This window comes from Tachypleus tridentatus, chromosome 9 (genome assembly GCF_004210375.1).
Source record: "Tachypleus tridentatus isolate NWPU-2018 chromosome 9, ASM421037v1, whole genome shotgun sequence".
NCBI lineage: Eukaryota > Metazoa > Arthropoda > Merostomata > Xiphosura > Limulidae > Tachypleus > Tachypleus tridentatus.
This window is the reverse complement of record NC_134833.1, coordinates 133212620-133234865: the sequence shown is the minus strand read 5'-3', so window position 1 is coordinate 133234865 and position 22246 is coordinate 133212620. Positions and strand designations below refer to the sequence as shown.

The following is a 22246-nucleotide window of genomic DNA, read 5'->3' as shown; positions in this document are numbered from 1 at the left end:
TGAACATTCATTTGCTCTCAAAGAATTTGCAATGTCAAAATTAAGAAAACCTCCAAAAATGAAGTTTATAAATTCAACACAGTTGTTTTTAATTTTAAAAAGTAAATCAAAATATGCAACTTAATTTTAACACTTCTCAGTTTCACCATTTTTTGTTTCTCCTTCTCATGTGCTTCTGCAGCTCATGAGTGTGCACTAAAATATATGTTCTAATGAGTAATGCCCAGCTATGTGAATGTACTAAGGAGAAACTGCATTTGGATTAATTGGGTGAAATCAGAAAGTGTGTACCCAAGGTTTATCACTTTCACTTGATGGTAAATAACAAAATATGTGACTATTTCCACTTTAAAACATTGATTAATTGAGTTCAAAGCTCAATAACTTCTGGATCACAACCATCACACTTATACCTAGTTTGTTTTTTAAATGAATTCTTTGTTGCCAGACAAACATTTTAATCTAATTTTTTTAAATGTGAGTATAAAGAATTGTGTAGTTATTACATTTCAAGGGGATATGTAATCTTAAAGATTTTTGTTCCCCTAAAAAACCATTACTGCAGTGTTGCAACTTCTTTAGTTTTAGTGTTAAAATGTCAAAACTACTGAAATTACAACAGCTGTATGTCTTCTCGTGAGTGTGTGTGAGATAAAAATTTGAAATGTGTTACAAGACTGATTTAGTCTTGTAATTCCCAGTTTGGGGTATGTACATATATAGTGGGTGTCAATGTTTTTGCATTTCAGATGTGGTAACCCTATTTACATCAAGCATTCTTAATTTAAGAATGACTAAAGATACTTTATGGTACAAATCATACACATTTTGTTGTTATACTTAACTGATAATAATTAATACTAAGCCAAGTCATAAATCTTAAGCATCTTTAGGGTTACTAAATACACACATATATAAAGTATATATATTTTTTCTATGAGCCTTTTTTGCAATTATATATTGTTCATACATTACCAAACAAGACTTCTAAGAACCTACACTAAATAGGGAATTTAGAAGTATGCCCCATATATATATATATATTAGTGAAATTAAATAAATATTAAAGAAAAAATGAAAAGAAATCAAGAAATAAAAATCAGAAAATCTTACTGAAAATTACTAAGAATTATTTTTAATTAAAAATAAGGTCATTTAAGAACTTGGCACTACTTATAAAGATGTACACCTTGAGCTGCATATAAAAGCATGACAGTCACAGTAAACTCACTATACTGATATGGTTCAATGTCATGCTAATTAGTGCCTCTACTATAGTAGGGGCAGATAAGTAGGTATTTCATGTTTATTAGCACAAAGTTACTAGGCTATCTGTGCCAAACAAGATGTAGTATACTATAATGGTATATGGAAATGAAGGTAAAAATACATAAAATATGTAAAATTAAGATCTGCCAGGAAGACTGAAGCATTGAGTTCAAACTTGCTGTCAGTCACCTGAAGTTGGCCTTTCCAGTCCTGGGTTCAGGTCAAAATAAAATTAAAATGTGTAAAAGAAATCACGCTTAAACACTATATAGTCCAATAAAAACCTTATATTAAGTTAAAAAGACCAATGGCTCTTAAAATGTAAAAACATGAGCGAGGCAGCCAGTATCACCTATGACATTGGCTAATGTAAAGGGCAAACCTACCTTAAAAATATGTTTAAAATGGTGGCGGCGTTCTTGGTTTGTAACTACAGCATGATAATAAAATATGTACAATTGTGACCTGAGTGCCACACAGACCACACATTGGTGCATCAGTACCAAATAAAAGGAAGTGGTGAGTTAAAAAACTGTGACCAATGTGTAGCCTTGCCAAAACTACTTCCTTTGATCTTTTTAGAAACAAGATGGTCAAAGAGCTAAAGAAGGCTTGATTTGAAATAGCTTATTATTTCATTGCTCACTCTAGGTCAACTGCCAACTGATGTATAGTCGGGTTTTGATAACTGGACCACAGTCCATGTAGGGAACAGGGATGATGGTGATAGAGCCAGAGCAGATGGACTTTGCCTTTCTGTCAGCTAGCTCATTCCCACGAATACCAACATCACCTGGTATCCAAAAAAACTGGACAGATATAGATGATAGAGAGAGATGGGCCAGTTTGTTTTGGATATTGATAAGAATAGGATGGTAAGTAACATGGAATGATATCAGGGCCAATAGAGAGCTGAGTGAATCAGTATAGATCGTACAATTTATATATTGCATAGTTTCAATATGATTCAGGGCAAGAGAAATGGCAGTGAACACAGAAACTGTAGAGGAGTTTCTATGTGCTACAACCCAATTGTAACAAACCATGGTAGAACCCACAGAGTCACTTGATTTTGAACCATCTGAATATAGGCAGTGAGAGATGAACATACTAGGTGTGGTCTATATACTACTTTGCAGAATCTCCTTCAATTCATGACAAAGATGAGAAGTGAGGGAAAGTGTAAGATAATGGATTTGTTGGCAAAAAACCTAGAACAAGATACAGGAGGAAGAGGGTAGAGAGGAGTAAATCAAACAAACCAAAAGGTGGACCCAATTCATGAGAATAGAAAGATCACAAAGTGAGGAGGACTGCCATAACAGAGGAAGTAAAAACCATAGACTATCTAGAAAAATGGGAGGTATTTGAAAGTGTCACCCATCATCTGGAAAGAGAAGTAACTGAAAACCCATGGTAGAAAAGCCAACTGAGAAATTCCACCATGCAACCCACAAATCACCTGCCAGCTGACCAACAGCAGAAAACTTTACACTTGTGTTGGTGCACTTCTATGAAAAATGGATGTATGGAAGTAGCTAACAAAAAGGCAACTCTATGTGTGAAGCCAGATCTTCTCATCAAGAACCAGAGACCACCCTGAAATGTGCAAACTGACAATAAAATCGAGATTTAAGTAAGATTAGATTTGGAGATAGGTTTTGGAGACATCCATTTCTGTCATTCACAACCCTGAGGAACATGCCTGTCAGGGTGAGAAAGGACTTCATAGTGAAATTTGGGATTGCTCCAAAGTGACTGAGGAGTGAGAAATTGAGAATAGGCCTTCAATTCCAGCTTTTCTTCAGAACCACGAAAAGACATAAGTAAAAACCCACCGAGGGATGGTGAACCAGTTCAATAGCCCACAGCAAAAGTAAATCTTGAACTGCCTCTGACAGATGCTGGCATGTTACAGAATCTTAAAGATGAGGAATGGGAATGGGGTGAGGAGAAATGAGAGGTGGGGAAGAAACTTGAAAGCAAAACCCTCTGAAAGAACTGTGTCACCAATTGATTGTTCACAAAGGGAGGTCAGCAAGAAATAAAATTCAACAATTGAGCTCCCACTGGACCCGAATTCACTAGGTAGTCACCTGTATTGTAGATGATCTGTGGTACATTGTTGATGATTTTGATGAAAAGAAGAAACTGGATTTGAAGAAACAAGTAATAGCTGTAAATATGAAGGAAGAGAAACAGAAATAGGTGGCATGGAAAACTCTGACTGAGACAAACGAGCCATAAAAGTTGAAAGGGTGCACTGCTTACAGGTTGATGTTACCTGCAGCTTGATATTGTCAGTAATGGTATCAAAGACAATGTCTGAAAAAAGAAGCAAAATATAAGTCCCTGAAATAAGTTGAGGGTAAACTGACATGAGTAAAAACTGAGTCCAAACACATAAGGTCCCAACAAAAAAGAAATCACCTACGTAACACCAGAACCAAAGATGATATACAGGTTAATGTGAAGAAGAGAAGGTAAAGAGTATTGTTAGAAAATCCCTCAGGATACCTGTGGCGAGCCTCTGAGAAAAGATGCATGGAAGAAAGACACCTGAGAAATGCAGTAAGGATAAGAAAGAGGCAAGAATATAGGGAATGTGTGAGACTAACATTAGATTTAGAAGTTGCCCCTTAAAGAGGTAATTAGGAACCCAACAACTGTTGATCCAGAAATGGATAATTTGCCCAATGGTAAGAAAGAGCATACTAATCAGAGACTCTCAGGAGGCAGTATATGCTGATCCATTCACACAATTGGGAGACAAAGTAATCTGCATAAACCCAAATACCAGGAAAGGAAGAAATTACCAAATATGGTTGAGAAGAATGCTTGTAGAACAAGGACAAGGGAAGTAAGAGGTAGGGGAAAAATAAAACATCATAAACCTAAAATAAAAAAGTCAATGAAGGCTAATTGTAACTTCAGGCTGGAGTTGGGAAGAAACAGCAAACTCAAGAGATGGGAAAAGATAAAAATCCTTGTCATTTTGAATAATGTCAGTAGAATTATGTGAGTCTGGGCAATGTTAGGGGATAAAGGTTGACCTATGTAACATTCAATTTCCCAGCATCCAAAAGCAGAAAGATACATCACTGGGTCACACACACCCAAGGCCTGAGACAAAACATTGGTCATTGGTGTGACTCCCAAAGTTGTAACACTGACTTCTGAATTTATGTATAACTTGTAAAATCTACACAAAATTGTTGAGTGGAGAAATACAGCAACAATAATAAACTGGGAGAAAATGTTTTAAAAGATTTAAAAACAACAAAACTCTTCAAGTGAAAGTTAAATTATGTCACATGGGAAGCACTGAGTGCATAAGAAAATGTCTGTATCATAAGCTGCCAAACAAGAAGCGAAGGTCTGGTAGAGGGAGTCACATCTATTACATGAGCCTGCTATGCCACTGTTGGTGATTTGCATGGGAGACATGTTAGAATATAATGATTTCAACAAGCAGAGAATGCAGGGTTTGTGGTATGAGTAAACAAAAAAAACTGCAACATGTAGAAGCAGCATCAAGTGAGAATAGCTAGTTTTGTGAGATGTGGTAAGTATCGTACATTCGTAATTATACAATATTCAAAAAATGTAATACCTGGTAAAAGGACTTAGGTCCAAAAATAAAATCCTAAAATAAATCTGCTGAGATGGGATGTTTTCAGAATGTAAATTTCTATAAAAGGTCATCTTTTAGAGTTTTAGAGGTGACAAGATGCTTGAATGAGGAAACTTAATATAACACTTAACATTACAAAATATAAAAGTAATTTGTTACATCAAACTTTTAACTGTGAAAAATAAATATTAAAGAAACATTTGAACTGCAAACCTATCTCTAAACATGAAGTTTTACATTTATAAAAGGAAACGATGAAATTCCATCTTTTTCACGAGACTGATAAGAAAATCAAGCTATGCAACACACACCTAACAAGAAGTGATATGCTTTACAAAATACATTTGATGTTGAACTAAATTCTTTGTTGTTTTGGAAACTTTTAGCAAGAAAAGGTTTATTTGATAAAAAATCATAAACTTTTTATTTATTTATTCTGCTACATTAGCTGGAAATGAGTTAAATAATCTTCTGCAGTAACACTTAATTTCACGTTAACAGTCACATGCAACTTATTTCCTACCTTTCTTTACTAAATATTTATACTTAACATGCTTTTCAACAAATCAACCCAATCTCTATTATTGCATATTTTGTTCTTTTTGTTTTACTCAGCTAGGGAGTATTTTTAACTCCTTTGGTGATATACAATTAGGATTAAGGAATGGTAACACAACTACATTTATTGAGGTGCTTAAATTATTCAAAATTGGTTTCATTTGTAAATACCCAGATAAAGCTTATGTTTAGTGAAGCTCACAGTTGCTGTGTTTTATTACATACACAGAGTACGAATTGCATTAGTTCAAGACAACATAAAGAAGAGAGATTCTTAAGGATGATGTTTTGAAAGGTGGCTAGAACTGAAAAGTTAAAGATTTTATTGCAAAGAAATAATTAAAAGCTTCTGTTTATATTAGTCCAAAAGGAATTCTGTTGAACAGGTGTACACTACTGATTGACAACGTGCTGAAACAGGACATGGGATATTAAGTTTTTATTGTACAAGACTCGCTAGTAATTGACACAAGGACCTATCAACTCACACAAGTTTCAAGGTTGTCACACACTCTTTTACACTTGATCATCATGATGCCATACTTTCTAACTTCCCTAGAGGTTTCCCATGTTTGATAGGATAGTAATGCTTCAGCCATATAAAAACTGTTCATAGTGAAGCAGAAAAGAGAGGTTAATTTACTTTTCTGACACTAGTATTTCCAATGTATCCACACAATAAAATATACTGAATGAAGAAATTGTCAAATGGTGACAATGATTGTGTACAGAACACTAAAATACAGTTTAGAGAATCCATACTTACGTTAACTGTTGAAAACAGTCAAGTGTATTGTTCAGTTATGAAGAGATTCAAAAATAAACTTCTTAGAATGGATGAAAGGAACAAAGCTGAAAATTTTTTTTTATCTTTTAATGGTAGTTTTACTATTGTAGATGATAAAAATCAATATTCTTGATTACGAGAAACCAACTTTTTTGTTAACCTGAAGACGACCTAGGAACATCAAAACATTGTTATCTGCTTTATTAGTAAAAGTGTTAAAACCCATGTTAGTCATTCTGAGATACATTTTTAAAAATCATTATTGTGATGTACTTATAAATGGAGTAGAATTCCTGAAATTTAGTAATAAAGGAACACGATATTATGTATATCAATTAGCAAAAAAAAACAGTGAATGGAACAAACTGTCAGAAATTTTGATATGTGAGAAACTAGTCTGAACACATTCTTGCATTATGTTCCTGCAAATTAATTTAACTATTGAAAAATTGTTCCCTTGAAAAATTTGAGAAAATTCAGGAGGAAAGCTAATGTCCAAAAAAAGAGCTTTACCCTAGGAAGTTGAAGATCAAATACTTGATGGCCTTAACTTTAAACTTACAAACTTTGCTGGTCATTTAGAGACTTGCTAATGATTACAAAATTACTAATACTATTTTTTTTTTTTAATGTGAGTGTAAAAAGAGACCAAGAAGATACCATTTTTTTATTCTCTAATCCAATTTTTGTCACACTAAGGTTTTAAAATCTATTGTCAGGGAAATTAAAAAAAAGATTTTAAAGATTTGAAATTTGATAAATATATAGTGTTCTATAAATATTGTTTCAAAAATGGTGTTTTCTTACTTTACTAAAAAGAGTTAAAAAAAAGTTTTTGATGAGAATTCTGTATTTTTCAATGAGATATAAGAGCTCATGTCTTTCACATGGTAACTATACAAAAGGATAACTAAAATATATGATCTACAGAGTATAATGAAAAAGGTTATGAAACCAAATTAGTATCATGTTAGTAAAAAAAGAAAAAAAAAAAGTGTTCAACATATGTATGGGTCGTTCCCAATTCAGTAGATCATCTGTAGTATGCATCTCCAAGAATGTCTGGGAAGTCTTTTCATTTATTATTCATGTTCCTATCTGAGATAAAGACTGGGACAATAAATAATTTAAATTCACTAATGATATTAAGATGCTTCTTGTGGATTTTATAACAAGAAAATTGTTTTAATTTAGAGAAGTAAAAATTAATTAATTTAGAATATGGGAATTCAAAATACTGTACAAGAACACTGGTACTACAGAAATCCAGAAGGAGTCAACTATGATTATTAATCCTGTGACTTTTGACTGAGGTGATAACAGCTTAGGGAATTTTGTTGTCTTATTACAAGTTTTAAGCACAACAGTAACAATATTACTATCTTCTTTTTATTTTAACCTGGCAAGTGTTGTTTCATACTGCTTAGTTAAGATTTGGCATGTTTGGTTTTAGTACATTTACAAAAACTTACTAACTTGACAATATTAAGCAGATTTTCTGTTTGGTGTTTTATAATTTAAAATGAATAATGATATACTGGAAAGATTGCAGAGAAGGCTGTAAAATGACACCCAGTTTAATCAATTTGAACTGAAAAGACAAGCTTAGACCAAGAGCTAGCAAAATGAAGGAAGCTTAAAGGTGATTTGTTTCAGATGTCTGTAATTGTTAGTGGCTTATATAAACTGCTCATGTTGATTGATGAAGTTGAAAATATAATTATGAACTTAGGTTTAAACAGCAAATTTTCTTTTGTTAGAAAATTCCAATTGGTGACACAATATTTGTTAATATTTTGAATTTATTTAAAGTTTTGTTGGAAAATTATATGAATATGAAAATCTACAAATGAAGTTAGATCTCATTTTATATAGTTGTTTCAGGAATGGCCTTTGCTACCCTATTAAAACAGAGATCTACTTTTTACCAGGAGAAAGCCAGAAGGGGCCATAGCCCTCTCTAAATTTCTTAATTTTTGTTTTCAAATTTAATTTACAAAGAAAAAATCTACTAATTAGCTAATTTTCTATAAAAATAAAAATTTATCTATGGACCTTTAATAATGAAATTATTCTAGTTTTAGGAAATAAAAATCAGTAAATTGGTTTAATTTTCTTAATGTGTATCTATTCAACACAAGTAATATTCAGATGATCTCTAACCTTTGAAAGAAAGGTAAAATGATTTTCAGATATTGCTACATTATGACTTTCCCTAAACCACAATCCTGTACAGTGCATCACTATATTTCATACAATTTTGTTTAATGTTCATTTAAATGTGTGTGTCTGAAAAATCAAAAATAAACTTTTCACATGCAATATGACAACAAAGGTTTTCTCAGTTTATACAATTGTCTAATTTTGTTATAAAAATCTTTTTTACCTCCATTCTAAAAAAAACCTGGCACATAATACACTACTTACTACTACTGTAGCTAGAACACTGTGTTCATTCACAAGTGAAATTTTATTGATGAAAAACCAAGTTTGGATGATTTTATGTATCTTTCACATTTGATTTGTAATTTCCGAATGTCAGTCTGCAAGTCACACTGTTTAATATCATTATAACAATGCACATTAACTACACACTGTATTTGATCATTATGTAAAAAAAACTCAAAAAATCTAACTTGTTTTCAAAATGCGAGATTAACAAAATAAAGCTTTTCTTTTCTCTTGCAAAAAATCAAAATATGTTTATACCCATAGTTCAGGAACTCCCAAAATTAAAATTAAAAATAAAGGATTTATCTTAAAATAAGAATAAAGATTAAAAACATTATTCAAAAGTGGTTATGGAAGTTACATACTACAATAAGCATATATTAGCTTTGTTTAAAAATGTTCATTTACACATAAGCATTTCTTGTTGACAAAACTAAGAGTTGTAAATGAAAAAAAACTAATTTCGTCTGGTAAATGTATAATCTTTAAATTTAAAAGAAATTCTAAACTTAAAAAGAGACTGCATCTGAAGTAAGAATTTACCTATAATGGAATGTATACAATTATACAAAAATCTTTGATAATTATATGTTACACTTTCAGAATACTGATATATAATTATCGTAACTCAGTAGCTTATGAAAACAAATGTCTGCATTTACAGGTGACCAATAACACACATAGCATGCTGAAAAGTGTCAATTATACTTCTCTACACATTTCACATCAAACATGTATGAGCATTTATCATGCCAAACGCTATGGAGAGAAGAATTGAAATGATCAGATATATAACATTTCAGGTTTTTTTAATATAACAAATAACAGACATAAGAATGTGGTACTGGATTTTCAAAATAAACTATTTCTCTGAAAGTTACATGTTTCAGTATTTTTACTTTACATTTTGAAAACCTTGCATCTAATAACAAATTAAATATTGCAAAATTATTTTCACGAACTTTTGCAACTTAAAAATAAAAAATATTGATAGAAGTTTTACAGCATGTGCTAGCAAAATGTTGCCAACTGATCAGAATGTTATAATGCATGCTTATTGAGAGAATTCCATTAAAAAAAAAAAGTACCAGAACTGATAATAATTGTGACTAATTAAATAGTAAGAGAAGAAAATTCCCAAGTTTTGCACAGGATGTTCAAAATAAAAGTTGAAAAGTCATCAGCATAAGTACTTAAGCTGTCTGGAAAACTGTCAACAACACTCAAGGTATAGTCACTACTGCTCTGTTACATTTAAATTACCCACCAGGTGAATCAAACACCATGAGATTATTTAGTAAGACTTGAAATCACTCTCTAAAAGGCTTTTCTTTTAAATATATGATGGCATTTTTAATCATTACAAAAATGCTGGTTTTATCAATATCTCTTCAATGACCAATGAAAAGAAATACAAGGGCACAGATCATCCTATAATATTAAAGTCAAATTTATAATGCTAATTTCCTTTTTATAATTAAACTTTTATACTAGTGATAAATATGCAGTAATAAAAATTGTATTGCCTCTAGAAGATATACTTTATGCACTAAAAAGGAATTTATCTGAAAAGAGCAACTGTGTTACAGTGAAAAGAGGATTTTAAGATAACTGTTAATAGAAACCAAACATTTTGTTAATAGTTTAGTTATGGTGAGAGTAACAAAAAATAGTTTTTATTCACAAAATTTCAAATTTACAGAAAAAAAAATGTTATTACAGCCTTGTACAAAATTCTGATGAAGCCTCAATTGGAGTAGAGGAAAAATATTAGAATGTTTACACAAGGTTCAAAAATAGGACAACCAGAATGATATCCGTGTTCAGTAAATGTGTGGAAATGCTCATAATTTTAGGGTTCTTTTCCTTTACAAAAACAAACAAACAAAACACAATACAGAGGACTTTATTCAAATTAAACTGTACTGGTTCAACACACTTCCTATGGATTGTCTGTATGATCAATAGAATGAAAAAGGTTTAAAATAAAAACATTAATATTGGGGAGAATAGCTTTAAGTGTTGGAAGCCAAGATGCAGATGTCTTAATTAATATAAAGTTTTGATTATTTACAAATTCACAAAATACTTTCCCTGATGATGTTGGTTTACACTGTTGTTGCCATAGTCTGAATTTTATTTTAGTTTTTTTGAATGAGTATATACTGTGCTTGCAAAGGGCTATATGTAAATGTTCTGGTTTTTCAGGCTTGTGGTTGCCTAAATAAACTGACATATTGTTAATGTGCTTCTTTCTTGCTTGCATGAATTTATAAATGAAAAATTAAAATAATTTTAATAAAGAAAGTGGTATTTTATTTGTTCAACAATATGAATGGTTTGCTTAATGGTCTGAAGAATGAACTGTGGTCAAAGAAAAATGAGGTCAATATTAAGACAAGATGAAAGTCGGAGCAGATTTGAAAGAAAATGGGGAATAATAGTATCAAAACAGGAGTGGAATAGCATTTTATTTAGGTAGATGGTAATATGATGCATCAAATACTTAATTACTTAATTACATACTCATCTAAAAGTATAGGTAGGTTCTGACAACTTCGATACACAAGGTCTCTCAATATCAAGAAAACTCACAGAAACCTCCTCAGTGATAACTCAAACATCTGCATCATTCAGAATGTCACTCAAGGTTTCTACCGTACACAACTGACCAGAAGAGGCAACACACACACACTCCCTCTGTATGTAAATGTCTTACCTTAATGCTCCAACTTCTTTCTATTACATTGTTTGTTCTTACATTTTTATTTGTTGTAATAAATTTACATTTTATTATTAGTATATACAATAACAGACATTATTTATGTACAAGATAATGAAATCTTTTACCAAGAAGTAAAAATCAGAATTTATTTGTTCAGAATTAACATTAACTTCTTATCAGAGAAAGCTACCTACACAGGTCTGATGGTTAAAAACCTAGACTTGCAAGCTGGAAATTGCAAGTTTGAATCTCTATCATGAAACATGTTTGTCCTGTGTGGATACCAACTAGGTCAGCCACAGAGGTTTGAAAATTGTGGCAAGAAATAAAGTCATAAGAAAAAAAGAACCTCAAATTTTTTGAACACCCAAACAAAATGTAAAGTAAAACAACATAAAACATTTTAAGTCAGTTATTTATTACAATGATATGATGATGTGTAACATTATATGAAAATACACACATGAGGTCAATGAATGACTGTATGAATGAATGGAGTAATTCAATTTAACTTATGAATTTTAAAAAATATATATAAATTTTCAAATGGACTTTTTTCTTTATGTCCATAAAAATGTTTACTGTACAAAAACATGTGCTAACCCCAAATTAGTTGGAAATTAAGGTGGTAATGAAAAAAAGAGAACCCAGCAAGTTACTTCCAGCTAATATTTTAAAAGTGAATTGGAATACTAGAGTAAAGCTGATCCATCTTACAAATTTATTAATAAATGACGACTGAAAGGAGATACAAGCTGCCAGCTTTTTGTGATTATTTAATCTGTTTTAAGGTTGCTTCCATTTAATGTATACACTACAGATGCTGAAATAAAGAATGTTGATGTTTAATATTTCTAGAAGAAAAACTGTCAAAGAAGTTATAAATGATATAGTACAATTAAAGTGATATTAGTGTACTGAAATGTATACTTTTCTGTTTAGATTTACAAATTTAGCCAAAACCTAAGGCCTATTCTAACTGTTACTAGTTTTCAAAAAATGAAATGGACACTTTAGAGTTTCAAGATTCTAAAAGATTAAACAACCTCTTCAGTTTCAAACAATTTCTTGGCTATTATACGAGAGTAGAATCTATGTTTCCAAAAATAGTTGTAACTTGTTAGTAAGTTTGCTTGACAAAGTAGTACACTAAAACAGTAGCATGCCATTACAGGCTGTAATTTTTACCAAACTAATTCCTTGAACATATAGACAATGAGGCTTTAGCTCCTTTTAAGATGTTCCATGGAAACTCCTAATATCTGGATGATTGCCAGTTTCAGCCCTATTTAAAAAAAAAAAGTCTAGGGAAATACAGACCTATTAACCTGATTTATGTTATTAACAGAATCTGTTAAATCATTTGGAAATCTGACCTTCAATGTGTCTCAGTTTTGTTTAAAAAATCAGATTTCAATTGCCAAACTGACTTGAATTGCTCCAAAGTGCCTCCACTTTTTTGAATTATGGTATTTAAATTGATATCATATACTTGTATATTGGCATTCAGAATGCTCCTCATATGGTGCCTCATAAAAGACTGTATCGTAAATGATTTATTGGTAGAAAGCAATAAATGAAGAAAAACAGCCATTTTGCTGACTGAGAAAGTACGATTAGTGGTCTTTATTGTTCACTAGTTATATTAACCATCTTAATGATGCTTTGGAAAGTAGCAGTATGTCAAAATTTGTTGATGACATTAAAATGTTGGAGTCATGGTGTTGAAAATGCTTTATTCAGTTTTAATGAATGATCCACAATGTGAAAAATAGGTTTAAATACTGAGAAGTGTATAGTTAAGTATATAGTACAATTAAAATGAAATTAGTGTACTGTAATTTATGCTTTTCTGTTTAGATTTACAAATTTAGTCAAAATCCGGGAAGAGTATTTGGAAAATATTTCCTTCTTGTATTAGATTAACACTGGTATTGTAAGCACGTGCGACTGTTAATAGCTCCTAAATCATCTGTTCAGTGTTTAAGTGTGATGGAAATTGCAAAGAATTATTAGTTTCATTTCTGGAATTTTGAGTTTAACATTGTAGAAAACTACTGAGGTTGTAATTGGAGTAAAACATGCAATTTTTTTCCCTCCCATCATTAATATATAAAAGATATCACTGTTTTTAGCAATGAAAAAACAAGGTTCCTAGAATACTACTGTTTAAGATAGTGAGAGAGACATGCTTTTTTTGTAGATTTGGTTTGTATTAAGTTTCTTGCAAAGTTACACAAGGGCTATCTGTTCTGTTTTCCCTAGAGCAAAGAATAATTACAGGAAGAGGACTAGATACAAAGTGTTAAACACTATTAGTTGTATGAGGTGGAGTGAAAAGCTGGAAATGCAAACTTAAATATTAGATTTAAACTTTGGAAGAATGGATTCAAATTATTCTTGGGCAGTTGTAAATTTGATTAGAATTATTATATTATAAAAGATTTTCAGTTTTCTTAATAATATAGTTTGTGCTGTTAGAGTGAATTTTTTATAATTTTGTTCAGTATTTGTATATGGTTATAACTGGATTACACTAGTAAACACTTTCAATCCGTTTCTTAATATTTTTCCATTTTTTGTCATTGATGGGTGGTTTTAAAGGGCTTTATATTTCTTTTTGTCACATTGCCTTTTCAATTTTCTACAGTCTTTTTGTCTTGTTGTTTAAATGATAAAACATGGCAAATTATTAGCTATCAATAATTCTACAACTGATATAAAATCAAAGTTAAATCACTCAAAATCTTTAGTGTGGGTAAAAGTAGTCCAACTAATTAGTTCTGGTATTGAACTATGTAACATTCTCTTTTTACAAACCTTTTGTGCTGCAGTGAACAAATAAAGAACATGAAAAAACACATGCAGTAAAGTTTATAACAATTTTATGACCTTTTAGTAGAAAACAAATATTAATAGCACTAGTAATGCTAAACCAGTCAGACAAAATTTTAAAATTAAACATGCACAATGTATGCATATTTAAATTATTCATAGCCAGCCTGATAATTCAGATTACATGCCAACATTTTACGAACTACAGTATGTTAAATCTGCGTAAATGTCCTATTTTCTTTCTTTAATTGCAAAAAATAAAAATTCTACGAATATTTAATACACTCGTATACCGATACAGACATTACTAGGCTGTGAAGCAAAAGCTAACGGTACGCAATGGACAATCTCCGGCAGTAAGTACGGCAACTTGCGGCACTACGTACTACGCGATTAGTTAGATTTGACATTAATAAAGTTGTTACTTACGTGCCGAGTAAATCTTTGAACTCATATCTGTCTTCAACACTTGAATTTTCCTTCTCTTTTTTACGCTGAGGATCTTTCTTTCCAAAGAGAGGCATTATTCTCAAAAAAATTACACTCTACAAAACCAAAATCATGAACTATAATTGATATTACACAGTGCCTATTTCACTACCGTCTCAACACTGTCGCCATTACTTTTCGTGTAATACGAAACACTTCTTGTTAATATGACGTCAAGATTTCGTCACGCCTACACCTCTAGCCGTTTTTTGCTTTAGGTAATAAGTTCACATTCAGTGTCTTCAACTCGTATGATTTTGATCAGTTTTCCTGTAAAAATTAGTATCGTATTATGCCTAAAATATCAGTATAATTTTCACTTATTTGTGTTACGTAAAAATATTTGTTTCTCGTATTGTACGTAGATATGTATGTGTGTGTGTGTGTGCACGAATTGTAATTAGTACTATAATTGTGTCACTGAATGAAAAAATTCTGCCTCTACTACCTTGCACCTGAGAGCATAAAACAGCAAAGTCATAAACGATCGTAGTTTTTTTAGTAATATTTAATCACATATATTATTCGAGCTTCCTATAAAGAGGTGAATATTATATAATGCTGTAGAAATAAAGTAATGTTTTATTCTATTCAATACTCTCAATGATCATTACTTCGAAGAACACCAGAAGTATATCAACTTATTTTATTCTTAGTAGAATGAAAGCGAACGATGTCTGTTTATAAATTTCAGAGACATTGGTTCAGCATGTCCACTGATGGGTCTGCGGTGAGTTTCTGGGCTTATAATGCAAAATTCTGGCATTCAATTCTATGCAGAAGACAGAACGCAGATAGCTCATTATGTAACTTTGCATTTAAAAAATGCAGACAAATAATTAAGCATCATCTAACTCGGTGCCTATCCTACACTTTTATTACTCCCATGTTAAATTAAATATGATCAAAGTATAATAAATAAAAAGATGAAATAGTTTCTTGTTTATCAGTTGCTGACATTCATAAGAAAATCGTTTGAAAAATATTTGCCATCTACCATACAAGCTTAACGCTTGGTCTCCATTTATAACACTTTTAGTACAGAGTTGGTTGATACATACTTGTGGAATAAGAGTTGAAATTAATTATTAGCTCTTCTTTTTGTTAAAAGAGGTTGGGAGTGAGAAAATGCAACATGAGCTAAAGAAAAACAAATAAAAACTCCTTGATTGTTTGTTTGAAATTCACACAAAGATACTCGAGGGTTATCTGCGCTAGCGGTCCCTAATTTAGCAGTGTAAGACAAGAGGAAAGGCAGCTAGTCATCACCACCCACCGCCAACTCTTGGGCTACTCTTTTACCAACGAATAGTGGGACTGATTGTCACATTATAACGCCCCCACGGCTGAAAGGGCGAGCGTGCTAGGTGTGACAGGGATTCAAACCCGCGACTCTCAGATTGCGACTCGAGTGCCTTAACCACCTGGCCCTGCTGAGCCTGAAACTTCATAAGTTATGAACTATGTTTTGTGGTTTCTCAAACTTTAAAGACAGAGAACCATCATGTGCTTTTGAATGTGTATGTGTTTTTATTATAGCAAAGCCACATCGGGCTATCTGCTGAGTCCACTGCTTTTGAATGCAGAGGATATTACTATACGCCATAGTTTTATAGCTTAGTGATATGTGAGCTTCGTCTTTAAAACGAAAATTTATAGTCACCCATAGCTTTTATAGACCATCGAATATACTTCCTTATATCATTGTCTCCAAAATAGTTAACATAAAAATTACTTTGTAGACGTTATTATTAATAATAATAATAATTATGGTTCAATAGTAAGTATAAAAATTTGTACCTGTGATGAGCACAGCACAGATAGCCCATTGTGTAACGTTGTACTTAAGAACAAACAAACTTACGCTTGATAAATTATAAATTAACAAATTATGAGCAAATGAAATTCAAAACTTAGATCTTTTAAGAAATGAAAACTAATAACCAAGGCTGTTTCACAAATTAATATCCCTTAGCCCCAATGGGTCAGCACTAAGTTTACAGACTTACAATGTTCAAATCCAAGGTTCGATTCCCTGTGGTGGAATGGCACATATAGCTTCCTTTGTAGCTTTGCGATAAAACAAACAAATAATTATAAATTAGTTTTAAGGGTCTTTTGACGAATTCACTAAAACTATGACAGTGTTAAAACTGTGTTTCGAGTTCTTAATGGTGGACAAAGTGCAAATAATCCCAAAAGTAACTTCAGATTAAAAATAAACATACAATAAGAATATCACCACAATGGCACATCGGTAAGTCTGTGAATTTTTTACCCTAGAAATTGGATTTCAATACTCGTGAAGAGCACAGCACAGTCAGCTGTGTTCTTAAGTGCAAAGAAACTATCAAATGCTAAAAGTAATGATCTATTTTAAAATATTGAACCTGTTGTAATTATACAGAAAATTATTATTTTAAGATATGGATAAAACTTTGTGAATAATCCAAATCTTCCCTTACTTGCAAAATTGAAAGTTTTTAACTACCTCTCAAATTCACCTATAAGTGAATTTCTATTAGGTTGTTTGAAAAATAATGGCGGATTTAAACTTTTAACTGTAGCAATAAATAAGAAGACTCGAAACCAATTTTATTAATCAAAATCTAAACCTAGCGAATTTATACACTTTTGCCAACGAGAAACACGATTATTTATGCCATGACGATAAAACTCTGAAGTCCAAGAACTCAAAAATTCTTTAAAGCCATTCTCTGCTGTTGCTCTACTGTTGAATCTTTTGTCCTATAAAAAGTTGTCAAAATGTTTGAAAAAGGGGTAGTCGGTGAACGACAGGTCTGGGGAGTAAGGAGGATGAGGCAATGTTTATTTCCTCAATTTGTTCAGCTTCTGGAGCTTCATTTGAGCAACGTGAGGCCGAGCATTATCATGAAGCAAGATTGGATCTCTTCGATTGACTAATACTGACATTTCTTCACGTAACTTTCTGTGCAGTACTTCCAATTCTTGATAGTAAACTTCCGCAGTGAGATTCTGGTCCTAGTTGAGAAAACTATAATGGATAATACTCGCCACAGACCACCATACGGTAACCATAATTTTCTGTTGGTGCAACTTTGGCTTTGGGAAGTGTTTTGGAGCCTTGTCACGGTTGAGCCATTGTGAAAGTCGCTTTCTGTTGTCTTAAAGGGTCTACTTTTAGTAAGAAGTAATAATTCGATCAAGGAATGGGTAATTTATGGTGCGCAAAATCAGCATGGAGAATACTTCAAAACGACAATTTTTTTCAATGAATTCATGTGGAACCCACTTGTCGAGCTTTTGTGGAAATGCCAACACCCAATCCTTGTGCCATTTCTTGAACAGTTTGTCACGAGTTTCTTTCCACTAATGCTCTCAGTTGATTGTTTTCAACAGCAGAAGGACGCTATCTGCCATTCTTATCTTCAAGACTCACATCTTCACTACAGAACTTTTTAAGCCAACGCTGTACTGTAGGTTCGGATGTGATTCCTTCGCCTCATGCTTGGTTGATATCGTGAGCTGTTTGCGATGCATTATGACCAAGTTTGAATTCATACAAAAAATGATGCGCAACTTTTTTCATCATTAATTGTGAGGGTCTGAAATATTGGAAATAAAGTTTTAGAAAAGAATAAAATAATAATGAATAGAAGAAAAATTTAGTTTTTCAGTGATATATATGAAGTTATAAAAAAACAGGTTTCTTGTCCCTACAAATTACTACAATTTTAGTGCAAAATTCCGTCATTATTTTTCGAACGACCTGATAATATAAATCTACATATTAGAAATGTCTTTGTCCTAACACAAATAGTAATAGGCAATTTGGATATTTTACGTAATAAACAAATTCGAGATATATGTGTAGTGTACAATTAAAAACCTGTCTGATTCCTAGCTGAGTTGTTTCTTTTTCTTTCTTTTTTTCATGTTGAACATAATTTTACAATTAATTATACATATATCTCTGTGTGTGTGTTAAATACGCTTCTGAATATATGTATGTATCGGTCCGGCATAGCCAGGTGATTAAGGCATCCGACTCATAATTTGAGGGCCGCGAGTTCGAATCCCTGTCACACCACACAAGCTTGCCCTTTCAGCCGTGGGGACGTTATTATGTAACGGTCAATCCCACTATTCGCTGGTAAAAGAGTAGTCCTACAGTTGGCGGTGGGTAGTGATGTCTTGCTGCCTTTCTTCTAGTCTTATACTGCAACATTAGGGATGGCAAGCACAGATAGCCCTCAGGTAGCTTTGCGCGAAATTAAAAAACAAACAAACACATATTGATTAGTTTTCAATCCTAATATGCTGCAGATAAAATTTCATTTATTAACGACTCAAATGAGCACATTAAATTTAACTTTAAAACGAGATTTAAACTGACTTTTATTTTCCTTATTAATAATTTAATCAATGAAAGTGAACAAATACTATTTACATAAATCGTGTGATTTGGCTTGATTTGTTTCGAACTTCGCGCAAAGTTACTCGAGAGCTAACCGCGAAAGCCGTCCGTTAGTTAGCAGTGATGAACTAGAAGAAACCGAACTTCGTGAAACTATAGGATTACAGTTAAAGTTGTCAAATTGATGATTCAATACATTCTAATCATTATAACGTTTAGTTTTTGATGTACTTATTTATGAGGTTAAGTATGCCTAGTAAGTTTGTTACACAGGATTTTATTCGTTAAAAACTGTAAACTGTTTTAGGTCTGAATTGTTTCATATTAGCTTATCGTTGGTCAGAAGATCTTAGTAATATCTGGTACCCCCTCTTTATTTTCACAATTAGTGAACAGATGTAAATTATTATAGCTGAAAAAAACACCTTAACTATAGCAATACATATTTTCAGTAAGAATCTATATAATTAATTGTACTTAACTTATTTGTATACAATTGCACATTGTTTGTTGTAGACCACAACAGATGAAATATTAATTAATAATAGCAGGAGACGCTGCGTTTGAGAAAATTATTCTCAATGATAATGTTAAATATTTGAAAAAAAGCTACATATAAACAATCGCAAAATGGATCCTAATCCGACCTCAGAAACCTCGTGCGAAAAAACTCAGAGAGTTTCCTTGTTTGGAAAGAAACACGAAGCTAGACAAGAGACAATCTATGTTCTGCCTACCACGGGTATCGGAATCCACTTCTTAGCGGTGTAAGTCCGTAGATATACCGCTGAGAAACTAGAGGACTATATTCAGACACCGCTACTAATAAGTATTACACAGCAATAAAAATGTATACCTTACTTTTGCTGACGAGTTTTACGAAAAAAATGCTGTTGTTTAAATGAAACTGAATATAATCACTTATTTTTTATATAATGCAAAAGTTACAAGAAAGTCATTATACAACATTTTCTATCTTAATGGCTAATGCCAAAAGAAGGTGGTTTGTTTTGAACTTCACGCAAAGTTGCACGAGGTCTATCTGCGCTAGCCGTCTCTAAGTGAGGAGTGTTAGACTAGAGGGAAGGTAGCTGGTCATCGCCACCCACCGCCAACTCCTTGGCTACTCTTTCACCTACGAATTATGGGATTGACCGTCACATTATAACGCCCCAACGGCTGAAAGGGCTAGCATGTTTGGTGTGACGGGGATTCGAACCCACGACACTTGGATTACGAGTCGAGTGCCTAAGCCACCTGGCCGTTAAAAGAAAGTGAATGGATACATTTGCTTCAAGTATAATGCGTAAGTGTTGCAGGAGAGAGCTATAATATATAATCAAGGTACTTTAATGAATACTTTTATTGAGACCGTTACATTAGACTCATTGATTTACGTAGAAATGTTCACAAATCACTATATATATATATACATAATACAAACTCCACCATATATTATTTTATTTTTAAAGACTTACGTCTTATACCAACGTCACAAGTGCCCACTGACGTGATAAAATTCTCATACAATTACAGATATTAAATTATCTAAGCAAAGATATATTTAAAATAACGATTTAACAAAAATATTTTTGCCTTCAAAACATAACATAATAGTTATGTTAATATGAATCTCTAAAGAGTTATTTTAGGCCTTGAAATAATTGTTTCGAATTATATGTGCACATGATACATCATGAACAACGCGTGACATATATAAAAATATTCAGGTACTGTAGAGACACAAAAAATCAGTGTCTAATTGAGTACAAGGATATTACGTTTAAGTTCTCTCTTGTTCTCTGTATAACATAACTTAGTAAATTATTCACAATTCAGTTCATCTGTTTAGGTTTTTCATTGGACCAGAAAACATATTTCTTCTTCAATCAACTGTTTTTAAATTTATACACTTTATTACAAGCAAGTGTTTATAATCAATTGTCTTTTAAACTTACACATATTATTAGAAGCAAGTGTCTCTAATCAATTGTCTTTGAACTTACGCATTATATTAGAATCAAGGGTCTATAACCATTTTTTTTAAACCTCTCCATTATATTAGAATTGTTTGTTTTTGAATTTCGCTCAAAGCTTCTCGAGAGCTATCTGCGCTAACCGTCCCTAATTTAGCAGTGAAAGACTAGAGGGAAGGCTAATCATCACTCCTCACCGCCAACATTTAAGCTACTCTTTTACCAACGAATAGTGGGATTGACCACACATTATAACGCCCCCACGGCTGATAGGGCGAGCATCTTTGGTGCGACTGGGATTCAAATCCACGACCCTCCCTCAGACTATGAGTCGAACGCCTCAACACGCTTGGCCATGCTGGGACCATTATATTAGAAGTAAGTGTTTATAATTAATTGATTTTTAACTTTATACGTTATATTAGAAGCAAGTGTCGTCTATAATCAATTGTTTTTAATCTTATACATTATATTAGATGCAAGTGTTTATAATAATTTTCTTTGAATGTTATACATTATACTGGAAATCAGTCTGTGTATTCAGTATATTTTTGCCGTTGTGTGTAAAACAGAAAAGAATAATATATATTCTTCAAACCATATATATTGTTTGTTTATGAGTCACACATAAAGAGATTGTTTTTTTTTTTGAATTTCGCACAAAGCTGCTCGAGGGTTATCTGTGCTAGCCGTCCCTAATTTAGTAGTGTAAGACTAGAGGGAAGGCAGCTAGTCATCACCACCCACCGCCAACTCTTGGGCTATTCTTTTACCAACGAATAGTAGGATTGACCATCATATTATAACGCCCCGACGGCTGAAAGGGCGAGCATGTTTGGCGCGACGGGGATGCGAACTCGCGACCCTCAGATTAGGAGTCGCACGCCTTAACACGCTTGGCCATGTCGGGCCACTACACACAAAGAGTTGATTGTCTTAACCACCTTGCCATGCCAGGCTATCCTTATATATTAGAACTGAAGCAAGCTTATATAATTAGATGTTTTAACTTTCAATATTATTTTGAAAAGAAATACATCTAGTCAGTTTTTTTTAAATATTCCATATTAATCTAGAATGTAGTGCTTGTGTCACTATTAAACTTAGCCATTATACTGAAAAA

At 32.3% G+C, this 22246-nt stretch overlaps 1 protein-coding gene across 1 annotated transcript in view; it reads right to left on the bottom strand.

Annotated features, from left to right (window-relative positions):
* The window catches only part of LOC143226416 (calcium/calmodulin-dependent protein kinase type 1-like), an 83413-nt gene extending 68517 nt beyond the window's left edge, over positions 1-14896 (bottom strand). Inside the window, exon 1 of the mRNA XM_076457351.1 lies at positions 14689-14896. Coding sequence (XP_076313466.1) covers positions 14689-14783 — 95 coding nt within the window. The 5' untranslated portion in view covers positions 14784-14896. The remainder of the gene's footprint in view (positions 1-14688) is intronic.
* Positions 14897-22246: the final 7350 nt, after the last annotated feature.